Genomic DNA, 23,156 nt, shown 5'->3' on the forward strand with positions numbered 1-23,156 from the left:
TAATCAATCGTTACGCCTTCCTCCTCACCTCTCTCTCTTCCCACTATGTGGATACTAGCCGTGTTCCTATGGATTCTCAAAGTCAGTCATTTGTGCTTTGGACAGGAGTATAAGGAATATTACGAAACTGGAGACATGGGCACTGAGGTAAACCTTCTTTCTTCTTTACATTTCACACTGATGCACTCACTTGAAAATAGGCCAGACAACTCCTCCACAATCTTTGAATGCTGCAGTATTACAGTTTGTAATTCTGTCTCGTAAAATCTGCTCTTCAGACCGCAAGGGTATTCGACCAATCACCAATGCAGAGTTCATGAAAATATTATTAAAAAATATCTCTGTAATATATTTTTTTGTTTCCAATTTTGTTAAGCAGCTAACTAGCTAGGTTTTGGCTCATTTGGTTTTCCAGTAGGAGTTATAATTGAGCGACTTCACATGCGAAACGGAAGTGGTAGGGTCTGATTTACTTTCTACTCATTGTCAGGGCTACTGAAGAGCAGACTGTTTAGGCGGAAGCATTTGAAAATTGTGGAAGCCAACACATCTGTCTCAAGATACTAAGTTGAGAACAACTTTGAAAGCTGACCCAGACTGTTAGAAGTTGAAAGCTGTGAGGGGTCTAGACCTTTTGACAGCGTCTGACACCTGTATTAAAGATAGCTTACCGGTTTTATGACGATTAGACTGACACTCATTCATTTAAGGCCAACTTTGTTACAGGCCACATCCTTTCTGGGCAATATTGACACACCCTGTTGGTCAATTTCAAAAGCATTTTGGGGACAAAGCATTTTGGGGACACATTAATGGCTTAATTAAAAAATATCCAGCAAGTTTGATTTTTTGACAAACTGCGATTGATTTAAGGCCAAATGTGAGCCTGGCTCATACAAGGGTTTGGAAGTGATGGCACCCCCTTATTGGGTGATTTCAAAATGGTTTTATACACATGGTTTAACAGTGCTATGAAACATATCCTGTGAGAGTTTAGTTCTGTAATGATTGGACAATAGTTTTACATTTGTAATCCCATGTTTTGCATTTGTAGCATGGTTTAGGAGGAGATGTCATGTAAATAGCATAAAATCGATACAGAAAATCTACTTACAGTAGGTGTAAATGGGCATGGCTTATATGATCAGATTCGAATTATGGACCCGCAGAACCCAGGAACAAAATAATACATTTGTTTGTGTGGCTTACGGTTAAAGAACAACTTCACCCATTTTTTACCTATCTTCGTATAATTGTTCCTCACCAATGCTCATGATAAAATGTTAAAAAAAGAAATCTACTCGGTCTGAAACCCGCCTACAAGTGACATCATCATTAGGCAGATCTTTTTCCAAACAAGATAAAAAAATATATATTTTTATTTTTATTAACGCAAGAACAATGGCTCACATTATAGCATGCTAACTTTCCAGAAATAGAAAGCCTGCAGTTTCTATTAGATTAGCTTGGATTCTCCATGGATGATGTCACTGGTAGGCGGTTTCTGAACTGTCCAAAGACTCTGAGACAGAGTAGACAAAAATGGCAACATATTATCATGAGCATTAGTGAGGACCAATTACATGAAGATAGGTTGAAAATGGGAAGTCTTCCTTTGAAAGCTTATAGGTTGTTGTTGTAGCGCCACCATCTGGCCAATTGGTATGTCTTTTTTGTCTGAGTAGTGGGTGAGTTTCCATCCTATCTGCCAAGATTGTCTTTTATGGTTTCTGAGACGCTGATACTTTTAGGGTGAAAGATAGAAAGAAGGAAAGGAAGAAAGAATAAACAGATAGCAATAGCAATAATAATAATAATAATACTAGACAATACCTATTACTGTTTACAGTAGTTTTCCAGAAAACAAAAGGCAAACTTTGTTATTAAACGTGACTTTTTTAGAATAAGAACCCTCCTTGGATTGGGTTACTGTATCCACAGTGCGAGTGATCTGATTGGCTGGTATAGACTCTTCTATAAAATGCTGGTTTGTCTAGGGGTTTCCACAGGTATGCACAGGTAATCCATGCTTCTTTGAGAGTATGTCTCTTTGGAACACTGACAGAACCGAGATACTGTAGCTTGACAATATTCATTTGAAAGTTACGAGTGTTGTCATGTCAGCCTTGGTTCATTGGTAGCTTAGTTTATCAGATTTAAGCATAATAATGAATGTCACCCATGACTTTTGATGGTACATAGCAAATTCCTAAACATAGCAGATAGCAAAATATGGACCTAATGGTCCATATTTTCACTAAACTCTAAAAGTTAAATGAACACTTAGCAGTGCTGTGTATACCAATAACATGAATGCTTTTCTATTTGTTTGTTTCTTAAAGACGATGATGAAGAATATCTGCTTTGTTAAGACGGTGTAATGGAGATTGAAAAGATGCACCATATGTGCTGAGCATGCTCGTAACACAGGACGTGACGTCACAAGTTAGCACACAGGCAGCACAACAATAGGTTGAATACATACATACGTACATGCCTAAAAGGTGTTCCAAACACGTTGTATTAATATTGATTTCCAAATGTGAACCGAGAGGTTTTCATTAGTGTTGGCTTCAGTGGTGTTTTCAGCCCCATGTGATCTACTGCCAGTATCGTTTCACAACCCCTAGGGTAAACACTTTGACGCACATTCAAGATTTACTTTATTGTAATTTTCCTGCAAACATAAAAAAAGAAAAGAAAAGCTGTAATAAAATGATGTCAGCATTGTTCTGTGTAACAGTGAGAGAATTCACCACAGGGCTCCCTGACCATCCAGTGACGGAAACGTCTTTGTTTCGTGGAATTCCATCATGACACATAAGTCATGTTAGTCACAGTTCTGGTTGGACATGTGTGTTTGTGTGTATTGGATACGGAAGACTAGGATGACATCAATGGTGAATGACTCTCTAGGTTAACAGTTGGTGACACTTGACCTGTGTTTGGTGTGAGGCCAACACGTTCTGTTAACCCATTCAATACGAGAACGCATCTGTTTAGATTTATTTTGGCTATTTTAGAAAAATCTTGAACATTTGCGCAAATCTTTGAATAGATATATTTTTAAAGCGAACGTTTGTAACTCAAATCTTTGCTTCTGGAGGTCCCTGGAACAAAATATTTTAAAAAAATTCGCTTTAAAAAATATACATTCAAAGATTTGCACAAATGTTCACGATTTTTCAAAAATAGAATTTTTGAATAGCCAAAGACATCTAAAATGATGGATTAAACATAGTGTTTGACCTCAGCTTGTGTCCTCATTACAATGAATGAATGAATGGGCGGAATGAATGAATGAAAAATAAAAGGTGACATAGTAAGAAATAAGGATTGTGCATTTGCACATGTTTGTGCACTTATAGCGCAATTTAATTTAAATAAACAAAGACATTTGTATCACTGGATGGTCAGACAAGAATCCCTGTGGTGAAAATGACTCACTGTCACAGAGAACAATGCTGATGTCATTGAAGTTGTGAAATGATATTGGCAATGGATGTCTTATCCCTGTGATTCTAAAACGTTTTAATTAATTTCAAGGACCAGCAGTCTGGTATGCATTAGGCCATTAGTTCTCAAAGGGGGGTCCGGGGACCCCCAGGGATCCTTGAGGGGGTTCCAGAGGGTCCCCTGCAAAAGTAGTTCATGTATTTATACGTTGGCTATTCAAAAATAGCAGATCTACAAACTCACAGCGCGTCACTTTGTGCTGCGCTGCAAGCTTGTACATCCGTTATTTTTTTTATGTTTAAAAAAAAATCTAAAATGTTTTTTTTTTTTCATAAATCTTCTCTTCTGGGGGTCCCTGGCACAATGGGGGTCCACGGCCAAATACATATCAGTTTGAGAACTACTGCATTGGGCCATGGACCCCTAAACTCTGAGAATGCACAAACGGAACCAAATGCAACTGTAATGGTCCATTTGGTTCCATTTTGTACACTCTCTGAGTTACAGACCTGTACGCGTCCATTTGGTTCCTAGTTATCCGTCATGTCCCCACTTTGAGAACCACTGGCTTAGCTGAAAGATAAAAGGTGGAAAGAGACATAGTAAGACATCGTCTCTGTCGGGTGGAAACCTCATATGTCCAAAACTGTTACTTTTCAGGATTCAAATTCAAAAGCATCAAAAGTAGCAAGCTCAAAGCTTGCAGATCTGCAACTTTTGATGCTTTTATGTGACGCTGTAGTATGATCCAAGTAGGGCATTCATTTACAAAAAAACAACAATAAGTTAGAATATGGAGATAAGAGGGTTTCTGACTGACAACGACATAAAGTGTGTGCTCGTGTGTGTGTGTGTGTGTGTGTGTGTGTGTGTGTGTGTGTGTGTGTGTGTGTGTGTGTGTGTGTGTGTGTGTGTGTGTGTGTGTGTGTGTGTGTGTGTGTGTGTGTGTGTGCGCGTGTGTGCGTGCGTGTGCGTGCGTGTGCGTGTGCGTGTGCGTGTGCGTGTGTGTGTGTGTGTAATAAGCGATGATGGACATATACCCCAGAGGACTGGACAGTAAGCCTCTGGCTGATCAGCTATTGGTCCAACATGACCTCATGTTCCCATAGCGATGACCTCATGTCATGTAATCTCTTGATGGGAGGGGATGCAGGCAAACACACGCACACACGCACACACACTCACACATACACACACACAGAGAGAGAGAGAGAGAAGGCAAAAATATTCAATAATTAGGTTTGGGCATAAAAATCGACCAATGACAATTATCTAGTGGTGACCTCTCACGAGTCATGACTATACAGGAGACTTGAGTTGTTGCTCGGAAGTTTGTTTTGCATTTTTAAACACAAGATGTTCATCTTTAACTGTGTCACCATCACAGTGTCCCACACGCTGTGATGGAAACAGGGACAGGCTGGAGCGGAGAAAGCGAGGGTGAAAGAAAGAGAGGAAGATCAGGTTTCTATCTTTCCTGGGAACCAAGACAAAAGCTCTCTTTTCCTGGGGTATAGCTTTAGTACGTGACACTGTGATTGTTGTTGTGAGGTAAAATTGTCAGTATCATTGTGGGACTTTTCTTTTCACCCTTTAAGACCTGAGGCGATTCTTTAAAAAAAATGTAAATCCTAATGTAAATCTAAAAAAAAAAAAAATCACGATTTTTCAAAAATAGCAGATCTACAAGTTGATCTATGAGCTTGTATATCTGCTATTTTTGAATAGCCAAAGGCATCTAAAGTGACACAGAAGCGTTCCAGGTATCAATGCAGGCTCGGGACAGGAAGGCTACAAGATCTACTGTCAATGTGCCCTTAAGCAAGGCAGTTCTACTCCTGCTGCTTCAGTGGCAAACAGGTCATGGTTGTGGCTGTATGGCGATTGTGTGTGATGACATATGATGTTCCACCAGTAGTGTATGCAATGTCCAGCTAGCTGGATGGAAATAGTATAGCCAGCCAGGGACCGGGGATCCACGGGGGCCATACTGTACAAAGGGTGGGTGGACAGACTGGGGGTCTTCCATTTTCAGTAAAGAGATTGGTGTCGAGGGAAGAGAGGAGGGGGCCAAGAACAGACCCCTGGGGGACACCGATCTACTATAAGTATAGGGTTTAAGTGATTAATGTGACAATGGGACGGAGCAGAAAAAAACATCATTTGACTTGGCAAATTGTGCAAATATCTCAAGCGTCTGACAAGTGCACGTACAGAAACAAACTCCTAAAATCAATAGCATGATCAGTCAGGAGTCAGGATAAAGCACACACAAACAAAAAGCAGCCGACTGGAAATGTTTTAATGTGTACGGCTATCCAGCTGGCTGACGGTGCTTGAGGGCCAAGTGACAGTGATCACTTATGACAATGACATAGCATTCAGCACTTATAACCACTAGTGTCTAAAAGCCTACCAACTGACTGTTTCATTTCACAGCTGAAAAAAGGGGCCAATTCAAGGAGTAAACTTAGAAGAGAGAAATGGGGGAACATAACACCATATCAAACATGTTACATGCGCAGCTAACATTCCCTGCAGAAATAAAGGTTAAAAAAATAAAAATAAAGTTGGGCCTGTGAGTGACAACACTTAACATTGCTGCGTTGAAATATGAGAGGGTTGCTCAGAGCAGAAATAAGAGTGACTGACAAGAGGCAGTTTAAAGACAGCTAACAGTAAGTAATTAGGTGATTGTTGGTAAAGTACAGCACATTGTATGCTCTGCTGACTTTCTGTTATCTTTCTCTCTCAGGGAAACATGGCGCCACTGTTAGTGTAATACTGTATCTGAAATGATAGATGATGATAGACAGACAGGGAGTCTGTGAGCGAAGAAAAATGAGAAGATAAAGGGAAGCAGCGCAGCTTGCGTGTGTGCTTGCATGTAACGCTTGTGCGTGTGTGTGTGTGTGTGTGTGTGTGTGTGTGTGTGTGTGTGTGTGTGTGTGTGTGTGTGTGTGTGTGTGTGTGTGTGTGTGTGTGTGTGTGTGTGTGTGTGTGTGTGTGTGTGTGTGTGTGTGTGTGTGTGTGTGTGCGTTCCATAGTGCCCACTGGGGTTGAAAAGTTGGTAAGAATCCAGATCTATTGGCTAACATTGGCCCTCACGAATGCCACGGTTTGTATGTTTTCTTGTTTAGCAAGTATTATTCAATACCCAGTAAGATATGCGACCACGAGGACCTGAATACCAAGCAGCACTCCTGTGTGTGTGTGTGGGTGAGAGTGGGTGAAGGAAGGACAGACTAATCCATAATAAGTGTAGTAGCCAACGGCAACATGTTACAACACATTGGCAGCTGTGGCATTCCATGTTTCATTCAGCCGCAAGGAACAAGGGAAATTTACCCAGGAAACTCTCCAGTATCAGACACACAGTAAATTCCTCAGTGTTAATTTAACTCTGAGTGTATACATTATCAGTTGCATGATTGTACTATGTAGTGTTTCCTTTGTTTCATTTAGATTTCTATCATCTGTAATTGTAGAATACAAACTGCCAATCATTTGCACAATGTATTCATTAACAATTATGTGTCTAGTTTCTAACCACGCCTAATTGCATACTTGGTCATAGTCACACACAAAAAAGCAAAAACTGCAGATCTACAAGCTCACCGCTTGTAGATCTTTTATTATTTTGGCTACTGTGACATCACGTCCTAGTACGGGTGAAAGGGGGGAGGGAATCGACGTCACATGAGTGTGTTGTAGGTGCAATCAAAGGTGCTTCTTTCGTAGATTTGGCTCCTTTTTGTTGCTCGGGAACTTGAAAAACAAATATTTAATTTGATAATATACGACATATACATAATGTGCATAAAGGAGACATACAGACAAAAGCTTTTCTATATGGCTCGCCCTTTGCGCGTCATGCCATAAAAAGTGTGCGGCTTTAATGAATGCTGCGTTTCGTAAAAGCGCCATTGGAGTTTTTCAACACCTTTCACCTCTTCCCACCTCCCCTCCCTCTTCCCTACAGTGCTTTTCTCCTTTGAAACGTCTCCCTCTTTGTCTCGCAGGCTCCAGGAGTGTCGAACGACCAGCCAAGTTTGGGGACGGTGAGCAGCGTGGATGAACTGTTAGAACTAGTGTACCCAGAATTCAGTTTGCTTCAGCACTGTCAGAGGAAGAACTCACAGCTCAACTTGCCTTCCCCCTCATATTCCATCACATCCTCCGTGCCCCCTGTCTACCAAACGGAAGCCGAGGAACTGTGGGGGCGGCCGAGGGAGGCGGCGCTCTACAAGAATGATGGCACGTTTGAAGGTGCAATTCTGTGGAATTTGTGGAAAATTGAGGCATCTTAGTCTATGTTCAGACTAGCAGCCCAAATCAGATGTTTGGCCTATTCAGATTGGAGTCAGATTGTTTTTGTTTATCAAGTCTGAACAGCAACAAACCACATGAAAACAGATTTTTGCAAATCATATTTTATCCACATTCCTAGGTGGCTTGAAATGCGATTCAAATCTGATTTCTAAAAATGTGTCAGTCTGGAGACTTGGACACTGAATTTGTCACACAAGGAAACACATCGCACTGCGAAGCATTGTGAGCTTGTAGATTGTCTATTTCTGACAATGTCTGAACACACAAATCTGATCACTTGTGGACAGTGACAGTCAGTCCTAAAGATTTTTTGACCTGTGAAATGACCTGTGAAAATGCTGCCATAACACTGAAAATGTACCTACCTAGAGAGACGCAGTGAATACTCTGTGTTCAGACAATGCATGCAAACAATGCTTAGACAAGTCTCTTTAAATTGGTTCACTCTGGCGCCATCTTGGAAACATCCCCGGGCAGTAAATTCTGACTGACAAGACAAGACTCCTATCTCTTTGAACAGGGACTGGGACTCATCTAAATCTTAATACATACGTATTATCATTTAAATTCTATATTTAGGTACATATTCTGGCGTATGGCATGTTACATTTAATTCCAACACTGTTTTCTTAATGCTATGCATCTTTAGCGTTACAACTTTTCCCATTTGAAATAGCTCTGTCTCCTTTAATATGTCTTCTCTGGCTTAGACATATCCTGCCACTGCCAGAATGCAGATATAGCCTTTGCTAAATTCAAAACACTTGAAAAACAAATGTTTAACCACTTGAACCCTAGCATCCCTATTCTGGGGGAAACATTCGCTGAAAATAGCGTATAATGCGTTGCACTGTGAGGCGTTGTGAGCTTGTACATCACCTATTTTCAGAAAAGAGATTTGTTGTAGAGGGAAAAACAGAGCGGACCAAGTACAGAGCGGACCACAGTCAACTAAGTTTTCGTTTACTAATTATAGAGGGTATAAGTGGCTAAGTGACAGCTATTCACTGTCAGAACAGGACAGGACTACCCATCAGTGTGTGTGTCGATGTTTGCATTGGAAACTATTTCACTTTAATGGCAAGATGTGTTACAATACATAACTCTAGTGTTAAGTGCATATTTGTCTATGTTCTCAGTCATCCTTGAGGAGATACAAAGAACTTTGTGTCAGCCCAGACAAGTGTGTGTGGAGGTCTCTAAAGAATACCCAGAATCCACCAGTCAGTTCTACCTCCCCCGCTGCGTGGCGCTGCATCGCTGCGGCGGATGCTGCAATAACGAAGCCTGGTATTGCACCAACACCAGCCACGCACTGGTTAATAAGACGGTAAGCATCTACCAGCACCTATTGTGTGTAGCATGAGGACATGAGATGAATTAGCAAACCTTTCTGAGTATGCCGCAGTGCCGTTACTAGACATACTAACATGCCCCATAATGTAATGGATTTTGATGTGTTTGATGTATGCTACTTTTGTAGTGTTTAGTAGTGCATACATATTGAGTATGCATCATAATTGAGTTTGGTCTTGGATCAAACCTACCACCAGCCCTCACTGGTCCAAAACGTCAGCCCATATAACCCCCATAAGTTGGCCAACTCCACTGGCTCCCAGTCCACCATACAGAATAAAGCAGTGGTCTTCAACAGGGGGTCCGGGACCCTTAGGGGGTCCTCAGAGTTACTACAGGGGGTTGAAGACCCCTGGAGTAAAGCATTAATGGCCAAAGCCCTTGTTACATCAGTGACCTCATAACCGCCCACAAACCCTACAAAACTTATGCAATGACATGATCTCTATCTCATATTGCTGTTCCGAGATGTGGCTTTGGTCATTTGAGCATGCATATTAAAGGGATACTTCACTTTCACATAAAATAAACATTTAAAAAATATATTAAAAATAAATGAAAAAAGTAATGGAAAATTCATGTCCCCCTCACGCATTAGAGTGTCCTACTAATGTGTGAGGGGGCCTTTATTTTGCCATAACTTCCTTCATTTTTTTTTAATATATTTTTTTAATGTTTATTTTATGTGAAAGTGAAGTATCCCTTTAAGGTCAAGGTTTGTTTAATCATACTCACATGGCAGTTTATAAAACTGAAATAAGTGAATATTTACAATATCCATTAATAAAATTATAAGATAGGATACAAACACAATCTGCGCTTAAGTCTACACATGAATAGCCTAAAACAATGGTTTAGAAAGTACACTACATTCTGCCTGACGTGTCTTACCAGTGTGTGGGTTAAACAGAGGTAAAAAGTAAAAAATACTCATTGTTAATTAAAGCAATACGACCCAAGAAGTAGTTTACAGTGATTTTAGAGCAGCTAAAAGGGGGTGTTGTGAGGCACGATGCAATGCGGAGTGTTTATGGAGTATTTCAACCAATTAGAATCAAGCAATGGAACTATCTGTTTTATAATAATCCATTCCATTTGTAACTCTGACGTGTAATGAAATGATCCTCTAGTCTTGTTTACAACATGAAAACACACACACACACACACACACACACACACACACACACACACACACACACACACACACACACACACACACACACACACACACACACACACACACACACACACACTGACCTCTCTCTTCCTCTGTCCCTCAGTTGGTGGAATTGTCCCCGCCACGGATGGACCGCTCCGTCGTCATGGTGACGTTCGTCAACCACACATCCTGTGAGTGCCTGCACAAACGACCCCTGCATTCCATCATACGGCGAGCTGCAAATGAACACCTGTGAGTGTACACAGTGCGTGCGAGGGTCTCCACGCAATGTGTGTGTGTGTGTGTGTGTGTTTGCGTTTTCATGTGTACACGTTTATAGAACTATGTATGCATTTGTTTATTTGTGTGTGTGTGTGTGTGTGTGTGTGTGTGTGTGTGTGTGTGTGTGTGTGTGTGTGTGTGTGTGTGTGTGTGTGTGTGTGTGTGTGTGTGTGTGTGTGTGTGTGCAGGTGCCCTCGCCCTCAAAGCCCCTGTTCTCCTGGACTAGTATGGGATGCAGTCCATTGTCTGTGTGTGCCGATGGACAGCACCAACTACTCTGAGAGAGAATCAGGTATGTGTGCACAGGGCTTCTTTCAGGGGTTCAGGGGGTGCTCCTTTAACTCTGAGAGTGTACGAATATAAGGGTACATTCGGTTACATTCCTACACCCTCCGAGTTACAAATGGGCAAATTAGGAGGATTTTACAGTGTATAATCTTGTGTTGCGTCTGTGACACTCAATGTTGTCCCCAGTGATGGAAAGTAGCTAGTTACATTACCTAATTACAGTACTTCAGTACAATTTTGAATTAGTTTCACAATTAAGCTTCCCAGCAGCACATAAAGTAATTAAAACCAGCCCAACATCCTCCCTACCAGCTGCAACAGATTAAGACATTATTGCATTACTAATTACAATAATTCAGAATAATTAATACAAGTAAAAGTTTGAATGCACGACTTTTACATTATAGTAGGGGCTGTTAGTGACACGATAGTTAGTGTGGTTGCCCGAATGGGCAACCAGACTATAGTACTCTACCGACTTTATTTCATTTTCTAGATAAACTTTTTTCTTACTCGCTATTTCTCCCACAGTTTATTTTTCCCAATTTTGTGCCATAATGTCATAATGACCGGCTTCATCGGGAATAGACTGCTTGTACTTTGCTAAGAGATTGGTTGCATAGTTTTATTGATATTGATTTATTAGTGCATTAAATTTCCCCATCCACTTTAATGGAAAAGTGAAAAAAATCAAATTCAAGTATTTCTTTCTCAGAAACCGTAAGAGCTAGAGTTACCAGATTTGGAGTGGAGGTTCATAGTTTATTGCCAAATTATTGAAACTAATATTACACCATTCGGCCTATAACAGCCCACTTAACCTTTTGGCCTATAACTCTTGAACCGTAGGTCGTAAAATCAAAATGTCCTTTTCCCTGGATTCCTTGGGTCAATACGCAACTCCCCATATAGGCCACGCCCACTTGCGTCTGGATAGATTTTTTTATATTGATTTATTAGTGCATTAAATTTCCCCATCCACTTTAATGGGAATTGCAAAAACTCCCATTCAAGTATTTTTTTCTCGGAAACCATAAGGGCTACAGTTACAAGACTTGGAGGGCAGGTTAATAGTTTATTGCAAAATTATTTAAAAAAGAATCACACCAGTCGGCCACATGGTGGCGCTATAACAGCCCACTTTACCTTTTGGCTTATAACTCTTGAACCGTAGGTCGTAAAATCAAAATGTCTTTTTTCCCTAGATTCCTTGGGTCAAGACGCAACTTCCCATATAGGCCACGCCCATTTGCGTCAGGAGAGATTTTCCTCCATTTTGAATTTTCTTCAAAACACACTTTTAGCTCCTCCTCCCACATATTTTGTCCAAATTTTACAAAAATCGGTACACATGATCTTTGGACTGATGCGATAAACATATCCAAACGGCATTTTGATAGTCCTTACCGTTTGTCCGTAATTGGCTTCCAAAGTTAGAGGGAGGGGCCCGTTTTACAAAGAATGCCAAAAATCACAAACGAAACGTCCGGTCAATCCCAAATTTGAATCCATGTCGAGGGTGCTTTACTCAAGAAATCCCCAAAAGCATTTCCACTTTGACCCATAGGGGCCGCCACAAATGCGCAAAATGTCACTGTATGATGCAAAAACATGATTTTTGGGGGGATCAGTCCCTTCAAAATGAAAAGCAAGTGATCTCAGATCTCACTTTGTGATACAAGCGCCAAATTTTCCACAAAGTTTCTTCTGGACCTACTTTTTCACAAAAGCCCGTTAGCCAACCAAAAAAACCCAATATGGCTGCCATTTTCCAAAATGGCTGCCGGCGAAAGACATGCTATGTGGTTTTTGACCTGGGTTGGTTACCAGTTGCCCAAAAATCGGTACACATGATCTTTGGACCGATGCGATAAACATATCCAAACGGCATTTTGATAGTCCTTACCGTTTGTCCGTAATTGGCTTCCAAAGTTGGAGGGAGGGGCCCGTTTTACAAAGAATGCCAAAAATCACAAACGAAACGTCCGGTCAATCCCAAATTTGAATCACATGTCGAGGGTGCTATACTCAACAAATCCCCAAAAGCATTTCCACTTTGACCCATGGCGCCACAAATGCGCAAAATGTCACCGTATGATGCAAAAACATGATTTTTGGGGGGATCAGTCCCTTCAAAATGAAAAGCAAGTGATCTCAGGAGTGAGGTGACAATATGATTGGGCCGTTACATTTGTGGGAGGGTCCTGTTTCTTTAGTGGGAGGGGCCTATTTCCTCAAATCAAAACGGCACGTGTCACAAACGCGGGATCCGATCAGCACCGAATTCGAATCGCACGTCACGCGGCCTCCGACGGTATACCTCCAAGCGTATTCCTCGAGTCCAGGCGGCCGCGACCGGCGTCGGCGCAACCACACTTTGCAATTGCCCTGAATTGTGACACGTCTAGTTCACTTTGTGATACAAGCGCCAAATTTTCCACAAAGTTTCTTCTGGACCTACTTTTTCACAAACCAAGGGTTAGAACCAAAAAAAAACAATATGGCTGCCATTTTCCAAAATGGCTGCCGGCGAAAGACATGCTATGTGGTTTTTGACCTGGATTGTGATTGGATAATCCAATTTAGATTATTTTGGCATCAGAATATAGTTTTGACCCCCCCCCCCCACCCCCTCCCCTTGTTAGCCATGCAAAAAAAACAATATGGCTGCCATTTTCCAAAATGGCTGCCAGTGAAAGACATTATGTGTTTTTTTTACCTGGTTTGAAATTATTTTGGCATCAGAATATAGTTTTGACTCCCCCCCACCCCCTCCCCCCGTTAGCCAAGCAAAACAAAAACAATATGGCTGCCATTTTCCAAAATGGCTGCAGGCGAAAGACATTTTATGTGGTTTTTGACCTGGTTTGAAATTATTTTGGCATCAGAATATAGTTTTGACTCCCCCCCGCCCCCTCCCCCCGTTAGCCAAGCCAAAAAAAAAACAATATGGCTGTCATTTTCCAAAATGGCTGCCGGCGAAAGACATTTTATGTGGTTTTTGACCTGGATTGTGATTGGATAATCCAAATGTTTTCTGAGGGTGTACTCTAAAAAGGTTGCGCAGAATGCGCACCACTGAGCTAAGGGACTAACGGGACACAGGTGGAGAAATAAAACTAATCACAAGGTAACGAGACAAGACAGGAAACATTACCACAAAATAAAACAAACACAACAGTAAAGTAAAAACTAAGTAACCACTTAAAACAGGACAAACTAACACATTACAAAACAGTACTGTACTGTTATTGTACAGCACTGTACTTTACTCTACTGTACTGTTCTGTTATTGTACTGCATAGTACTGTACTGTACAGTACTGTACTGTATTGCTATTGTACAGCACAGTACTGTACTGTGCTGTACTGTATTGCATTGTTATTGAACAGCACTGTACTGTACTGTATTGTTGTTGGTTACCAGTTCACGATTTAGTGAAGAATCTAGGCCCTGAAAAATCCATTGGCCTCCTTTTCTTTTTCTTTCACGCTTTCACTGGATGTGAGGTCGTGTCAGCCTTTCGTGGGAAAAGGCAAAAAGACAGAAACCCGGTAAGTGTGGCCTGAAGTGTCTCATGTCTTCCAGAAGCTCAGTCAATACCAACCAGTAACAGTGCATGACAAGAACAGCACTGGTGATGGGGTTGATGATGCAAGATTTTACCTGTTTGCATGGAAGCCGAGGTCCTATGATGCCATTCCACCTACAAGGGCATCTCTTGCACATCATGTGAAGCATGCCACTTATCAAGTTGCCCGTGTCTGAAGGCAGGCAACTCTATGTCAAATGCATACAGAGAGCCCTGCAGCTGGGATGGTGAGCAGAGGATGACATTTCGTAAGTAGCGTGGATGACACTCACACTACCAATTGCCCAGATGTGTGAACAACTGACAAAATGCCGGTGCAAGACTAAATGTCGTGTAGATGCAATGCTACCACTTTGGCCTTCAGTGCACACAGCTGAGTGCCTGCAAATGTGACGATCAGAACAATTTGTGATCCAGACATGGGGGGGGGGGGGTAAAAACTCATATGTTGATACCAAAATAATCAAAATCCAGTCACAATCCAGGCCAAAATACACATAAAATGTCTTTCCCCAGCAGCCATTTTGGAAAGTGGCAGCCATATTGTTTTCTTTTTTGCGTGGCTAACGGGGGGAGGGGGCGGGGAGGAGTCAAACTATATTCTGATGCCAAAATAATCAAAATTGGATAATGCAATCACAATCCAGGTCAAAATACACGTAAAATGCCTTTTGCCTGAAGCCATTTTGGAAAATGGCAGCCATATTGTTTTTTCTTCGCGTAGCTAATGGGGGGAGGGGTTGGGGGAGTCAAAACTATATGTTGATACCAAAATAATCAAAATCCAATCACAATCCAGGTCAAAATACACATAAAATGTCTTTCGCCAGCAGCCATTTTGGAAAATGGCAGCCATATTGTTTTTTTTTGCGTGGCTAACGGGCTTTTCTTTTTTTTGTGACCAACTTTTTTTTTTATATATATTAACGGGCTTTTCTGCAAAAGTAGGTCCTAGGCATTGTTCATGCCAAATTTGGCGCTTGTATCACAAAGTGAACTATTGTAACATAAAAATGGACTTAAGGGCCCGGACTATACTTCTGTATTTCTACTAGTGGTATTGTTATTTTACTTCAGTAATAAATCTGAGTACTTCGTCCACCACTGGTTGTCCCATTGTTTTACCTTGTGTCTTGTTATGCTGTGGTTCCAGAGGCCTTGGACTCGGGGCTGCTGGCTCTGTGTGGGTCCAACAGGGTTCTGGATCAGTCCAGCTGTGAGTGCGTCTGTCGCAACGGGTTGACTGAGGCCAGCTGTGACCCTGGCTGGAGACTGGACCACGACACCTGTGAGTAGATTTAAAGTTATTAAAACATAATTGTATGATTACATAAAAGATTATTGTATTATTAGCATTACAATTTTAATATTAGATTTTATAATTTATTATGCGTGTAAATACTGAAAGTGTATCATATTCAAATATGCAAATTAGGCATTGAAATGGAAAATTACTCGACACTTATGGTTAGTAAATGTTTGTCTTAGCTGCATATTGGTTTTTACAAAATGCAGTATACAGTAAGATCTAATGGAACTCACCTCATCTGAAATATACAGTATTCTCTTCTGTCCAACCCCTCCTTTCTCCCAGGTGAGTGTCAGTGTGAGGTGCAGGGAGATAGCAGGTGGTGTCCCCCCGGCCAGCGCTGGGACATGGAGCTCTGTGGGTGTGTGTGCGAGGCGGAATGTCCCGGGAGCCAGCCCCTGAATCCAGACACCTGCCAGTGTCAGTGCAGGGAGAGCCCACAGTCCTGCCTGCGCCAGGGGAAGAGATTTAACCCCAATACCTGCAGGTAAGATGAGCAACACAATCAAAGAGGCAATATAGTGATAGAAATAACAGCAGCAACAGGCATAGTTCCTCCATTTTGTTTCAATGTTGCTTTTCCCCCCCATTCCTACACGCCACAGAAGGCAATTTAATTTGGATTTTTAAATTGCAACACAGTGAAAAGAAAAGATATGGGGAACAATATTGAGAAAAACAACTGAATAAATCACCACAGATGTCTCAGTTTATACAAGACAGTGCATTTTGATTTGATGATAGTATACTATTACATTTCTGAATTGGGTGGTTGAGAGTTCAATCGGAGTTCAAGTCCACACGGTGATGTGACCGAAACTATGTGCAGACTTGGGACCGCAAACACGGCTACATATCCCATAGCCTGTGCCAAAGATGATAATAAACAGCTTAAATGTGGGAAAATGTTAAATAGCATCCAGGTCAGTCCCTGCATATGCCAAAGGTCAGATCGATTAACCAACCCACTAAATGGATGAGAAAAGGGCCATGTAATAACTGTATGAAAGTCCCTGTCCACCAATTGGTCCTAAGTCACATTAGCACGCTGACTATTAGTGCTACTGTGTTCTTGCCAACACCATTAATGAGACCGTTTTGTAATGAAAGCTTCTGTGCTTTGTTGACTACACACACATAGCCTACATGAACAGCAACACAGGATTAACTAGAAAAAGTGCTCCTCGGAGCACAGGTCTCCGCCAGGTCAGGTAGGTTATTGTGGCCTCCTGGTGGCGCTATAATAGGCCAATGTGAAAAGGTAGCCATTTCTTCTTAGGCCTTGCACGGCAATCGGACACTGCATTCATGATTTGAGGCATTTTGTTCAAAACAATTGCTAAATTAGACCTGCTGGTGGCGCTATAACAGGCCAATGTTAAAAGGGTGGCATTTGCTCCTCAACATAGTGTGAATGTGCGTGCAAAGTTTGACCGCAATCGGATGCTGCGTTCATGATTTGCAGCATTTTGTTCAAAACAAGCCACTACTGCAAACTTTAGATGTAAATCTTAGCCAATCAGGATGGAATATGAAAAATCAAACACATCCGTCTTGATCACATGACTATAGAGATCATGTGTACCGATTTGCGTGAAATGTGGAAGGAGTAATATAAAAAAAATGTTTTACATAAGTCGGCCTCCTGGTGGCGCTATAAAAGGCAGATGTGAAAAATGCAGGGCAAGGGTTTTTCCTTGACCTCTAGGGAGTGCGCTTACAAAGTTTTACACAGATCGGTGCAGTTATAGGTAAAAACACGAATCGGCCTGTTATAGCGCCACCATGAGGCTGATTTGAACATGTTCAATTGGCATTTCTTCCTCGGCATAGTGGAAATGTACGTGCAAAATGTCAAGGTAACTGCATGCTGTGTTCATGATTTGAGGCATTTTGTTCAAAACGGAGCACTCCTGCAAAATTTGGAAGCCATTTTTAGCCAATCAGGATGGAATATGAAAAATCTTAAAGACCCGTTTTGTTTAATGACTATAGAGATACTGTGTACCAATTTGCGGGATTTTTGGACAAAATCTGTAGGAGTACTGTTAAAAAATATGTTTCGCACAAATCGGCCTCCTGGTGGCGCTATAAAAGACCCATGTGAAAAAATTTGGGCAGAGGTTCTTCTGTGGCATCCAGGGAGTGTGTGTGCACAGTTTCACTGCGAGCAAGCCAACGGTGCCGGAGATTAGCTGTACACAGACAGAATGACACACGGACACACGGACGGACGGACACACGGACGGACGGACAGGGGGCAAAACATACTCTCTCGCCATGCCTTTCGGCCTGGCGGAGACAATTAGTACAGCAATTCTATATAACCCAGCATCGCTGGGTCTGTTGCTTGGCATGCATTTAAATCAAAGTCCTTTAATCCTAGTTCATGGCTATATAATTTATAGCCATCTGATTTTCTCTGCTGGCCTTCTCCCTGGTGTAGTATGTGTGTATATCCCTGAAGCCGGTCCAGCATGCTGCTATAAACAGGAGAGCAGAATTATACAATTGGAAAAACCTGCCGACCAATTAAACCTGGCACTGCTCTCCCTTCCCACCATTACATATCCACCCACAGCAGACTCACTTGAATGCAGAGCATTTGGGATCAGAAAAACATTTGGGATAAGTGTGGGGGGGGAGGATTCCTCACCCCATGCATATAACCAATGGTCAATGCCCATGTACCAGTTCAGATGGACTGGTTAATCCATTGAGGAGAAAAATTAATGAGGGTGGACAGAAGGACATTCATTTTATAGTAGGATAGGATTTTCACGGTGGAACTGGCTGTCTACACACACACACACACACACACACACACACACACACACACACACACACACACACACACACACACACACACACACACACTTTATTTACCCTGGTGAAGGGACTGATAAAAAAGGACATAGCATAGCTACATGGAGGTAGCTGACCAATCAGTGCGACTAAAGTAATGTTGACTGTAGTTTCTCATAGCCAGACTCTCCACAGCTCCGCCTACTCTCCGCCTGAGTGGGCGGAGCTGTGAGAGGTCTGGCTATGCGAGACTATGTTGACTGTAACTGTGAGCAACCTCAATGTGGAAGGATTTCAGCATGTCAAACATGTTTGACATGCTGCATTGATCAAATGCTGTGTTATATATGTGATAAACAAACACATATTTTCTTATATGTGATAAATAAAGATTCACTTGTCGTCACTCTTGGTAGCCTGGAGCCTGGTTGCATGATGCACCCAGTACAATGCACATGATGCATTGCTAGGTTGGCAATGATGGATGCCCGGGTGATAATCTATACCTGCCATTAATGATCCTCCTGGGTGTCCAACACTGAGCGAACAGATGCTGTCCATGGTGCTGAACAGCCTTCTCTGTTACCATAGGGACGCAGTTACCTACATAGCTTCATGAGAGGTTTAGACAGACAATGAAGGACATACAGGTATATTCAGAATCATTACAGGTCTAAAGCCAGATACAAACCTGGAAATCATGGCTTATATGGCTACACTAACAGGTTGATTCACCATCACGCATGTAACTTTTAGCATGGCTAACCAACAAGCACAGTGCGCTGACTTTGAGATTAATATTTGAAATAATAATTTTATCATTTTCACCTGCCCATCAAAGGGAGTATTTTCTGGTCCCCACGGGAGGGATAATTACCGTTACTGCTTTGCCCAGCAAATGGCTGCTCAGATTGCTCTGATGAGCGCACAGGGGGAGCTGCTATGGGTTGAGTGTCTAGCTCAGGATCACTTCGCCACACAGACTGGGCAAAGGGTCAAACCGGGGATCTTCTGATTCCCAGACGGCCTCTCTACCCACTCAGCTACGGCTACCCATGACTCACAAAGAGAGACAGGGACAGACAGATGTATAAATGCAATGCACGCTGTACACACACACACACACACACACACACACACACACACACACACACACACACACACACACACACACACACACACATGCATAAAGCATGGATACATGATAGAACAGAAACAAGACAGTAACAAAGAGAGAAGTGGGTGCTTTGAGAGAAAGGCATCTCGAGGGGGGGAGAGAGAGAGAGAGAATGCTATCGAGAGCATAATCTCAATGGACATTTCATACATTCCACCCTCAGAAAGAAAGAACTCTTTCTTTCTCCTCTCTTGCCTTTCCTTTCGCTGCCTTGCAGATATTTCCATGGCCTTTTATGGACAAATGTCCAAACTGCACTGGCCTGTTCTCAGCTGTGTGTGCATATGTGTCTGTGAGTATGTTTAATATGTTCCCAGAGCTAGCATGCAAAAGATCGAGCTCTCTGACCCAAGAGAGAGAGAGAGTCGTATACATGCTACAATCATATGAAGTGTTTAAATTCAGTAACATATAGAAACCATATATGGTCACTATAAGGCATCTTTATGAAATGGCCTCTGCAAGGAATTGTGACATTCATTGAATTGTTTTAAAAAACATGTTTGTCTGGATGATTTCTCATCCTGAGATCCACACTAATCAAAACATCGTACAAAGAGTTGTGACACTGGGAAGTTGTAACCCAGTTTTTTTATACAACGCACTAAAACCATTTCATTGTGGGAAGCTGAGAGAGACAAACTCCTTGCTCTGACGTTAAGTCTGTTTTATACTCGTAAGACAAGAATAACAGATTGAGATTGAGAGTCTGTTATTTTTGTCGTCGGCACTGATGACAGACACTTTTATGAGCAAAACAGGCTTTATTCAGTCTATCTCTTCTGACATTCTTTTCATTGTTTGTCATCTTTTGGGAGTTTGATTTGACATCTGGTCACAGGAGGTGGTACGCACACACACAGTACTCACTGACCCACAAAGCTTAAGTGTTCATTTGTACAAGCACATGCATACACAGACACACATGGGACATAGTACACCTGCTGTTTTTTTATCCACTTTTCTTTTTGAAGAAGAAGAGAGAGTTCTCAGAAACAACCGAATTCCCGTCCATTCCCTAGGGAAAAATACACGCACGTGCACGTGCACATGCACATGCACACTTACTGTACACAGGCAGCTTGGATCCTGTTTTATCCACAAGGGATGTGAGGATTTGGAAGATCAAGTGCATTCATGCCAAGTGATATAATCTTTCTTTTCTCTTTCCCACTAACATCTTTTCATTCTTGCTCTCTCACTCTTCCTTTCCCACCCACTCTCTCAAACTCCCCTTCCTCCTCCTCCCCCCTATCTCTCTATACTTCCATTTTCTTTCTTACTGTTCCAATTCTCCCCCCCCCTTTCTCCCCTCCAATATCTCCCCTACACTGCCCACCCTCCTATTCTGCTCACTATCTATTGAACCATCATCCATCCATCCATCCATATATTTACCCATCTATCTATCATTCCTCTCTTACTCTGCCCACCACATCTCCCTCCCTATCTCTCCATCTGTTCCATCCCATCCAGCGATTGACAAAGTACTCAACTCCAGTACTTGAGTCAAAGTATGGATAATCCTGGTCAAATATTATTCAACCACAAGAGAGTTGCTCAGTCAACATTTTACTCAAGTCGAAGTACTGGCGTAATTGCAATTAACAAAATACTTGTATTCAAAAGTACATATTTAAATATATATATATATAAATACAGTATATATATATATATAAATAAAGATACTATTGTACTTTGTTACCATCCACCACTGATCCTGTCCTCCCTCTGTCTCTGTCCAGTTGTTACAGGTTGCCCTGCAGGAAGCCCAGGAAGTGTCAGAATGGTTTCTACTACAGTCACCAGGTCTGCCAGTGTATTCCAAACCACATGAGGCCAGCGTGGAAGTAACCAATCATGGGAAGGCAGAGGCAGTGGAACTGAACTTGTGTTTGGACAATATGGACTTCAAACTGCGGCTATAAGGGGGAAAATAAACAGTATTCTGACCTTCCTCTCAGAGAGAGAAATTATTTGGATCATCTGCCTTTTAATGGAGCCAAGAAGATGGAACCGAAGTGAGGAAAGAGGAACTACCTAATTACATGAGGGTTGAAGAATTTTAGAAGGCCACAAATGGCACATCATGACGCATATAATGAGAGTGGGCACGTACTGACTCACTTCCAAAACTACTCAAATGGAAACCGAATATGATTCAATGGCCCTTGAGGCTAAAGAGTCAACAAAAATAATCAACCTGGAATGACATTAATCATGGAAAGATGGTGAGATATTTCACTTTTTGCAATCTAACCAGGTTACTCTTTTGAAAAGGGGCAGAGCAGTGAACAGACCGGACAGATCAGGTTGCAAGATACATTTCAAAGGACTATGATGATTAGAATGCGGTTAGAGCAAGAACAGTCATTCATCCTGATCCTATATAGACCAAACGCATGATGTTCTTGGCTGGAACTGAACAATCCCAGCAGGGCACCACACCAGTATCAGACTCAATACTGGCTGCAGACAGTGTCACTTACTGTCTCTGAGCAAGGCACTCAACCTCACCACATACCTGTTCCAAGGGCATCTCACTTCTGACTGGCCTTTCACTCTGACTCGCCTAAACAAAAAACACAAGAATTGTGAATATAAAGATGAGAAAATAACGTTTCCTGTTAATCCACAATGTATGGTCTTTGTGGATCTTCATTTGCATGCTCCTGTGATGATTATTTGATAACACCCAGTCTCGTGAATGTTTTTTTATACATGTTTAGAATACTACCAACCTAATCAGTTTGGTTGAACATTCAAAAGACAGCTCTGGAGTGTTACCTTAACTAAATTAGTTTCACTTACATGTCTATATAGATCCCAAAGTCTCATATATGCTAACAACTCTGCCTTTTAGGTTTGTTTTGGTTTCCTCCAGGGCTTAGTCCTATTATTTTCACTTTACATCGTCTTCCTCTGTGAGTAAATATTTAAACATTTCAACATATTTAAAGTATTGATACTTGTAAGGATGTAATATTCTGTAATTGCATATTATTTAAGAATTAATGTAGTGTCTGGTTTTGTAAAGAAACGTAATGTCTTTATACTCCAATCATTTACTTTTGTTGACTGCAAGATATGGGAAAATGCAGAAATCTGAAGGAAAGTGGATCTAGTGTGCATTCTCCATGTGTTTTGTAGAGATAGCAGTAGTGGTACAGTTCCAGTTTTGGTCTTGCTCCTATGTGTATTTTAATGGGAGATTGGGGTAAGTTATATAGATGTTTAATTTCCCATTTTCTCTAGCAGTGCGGGGCAGTGTTATTGCTGCTACATAGCTATGGGGGAGAACAGCTGCAGAGAAACTGCTGTCTCCAAGTTTTGAAGCTCTTATTGAATAATGAAAATGTAATTCATTAAAACTCTCACTGGGACCGACTTGTTTGTGTCC

At 41.6% G+C, this 23,156-nt stretch overlaps 1 protein-coding gene across 1 annotated transcript in view; it reads left to right on the forward strand.

Annotated features, from left to right (window-relative positions):
* LOC308080738 (vascular endothelial growth factor C-like) overlaps positions 1-23,132 on the forward strand; it is a 24,236-nt gene extending 1,104 nt beyond the window's left edge. The window contains exons 1-8 of the mRNA XM_080422697.1: positions 1-147; positions 7,479-7,725; positions 8,928-9,118; positions 10,425-10,555; positions 10,774-10,877; positions 15,619-15,753; positions 16,060-16,261; positions 21,502-23,132. The exon at positions 1-147 is cut by the window's left edge and continues 1,104 nt beyond it. Of these exons, the coding sequence (XP_080278823.1) occupies positions 46-147; positions 7,479-7,725; positions 8,928-9,118; positions 10,425-10,555; positions 10,774-10,877; positions 15,619-15,753; positions 16,060-16,261; positions 21,502-21,610 (1,221 nt within the window). The 5' untranslated portion in view covers positions 1-45 and the 3' untranslated portion in view covers positions 21,611-23,132. The remainder of the gene's footprint in view (positions 148-7,478; positions 7,726-8,927; positions 9,119-10,424; positions 10,556-10,773; positions 10,878-15,618; positions 15,754-16,059; positions 16,262-21,501) is intronic.
* Positions 23,133-23,156: the final 24 nt, after the last annotated feature.

This window comes from Gymnoscopelus braueri, assembly GCF_963280865.1.
Source record: "Gymnoscopelus braueri genome assembly, chromosome: 24".
Lineage (NCBI taxonomy): Eukaryota > Metazoa > Chordata > Actinopteri > Myctophiformes > Myctophidae > Gymnoscopelus > Gymnoscopelus braueri.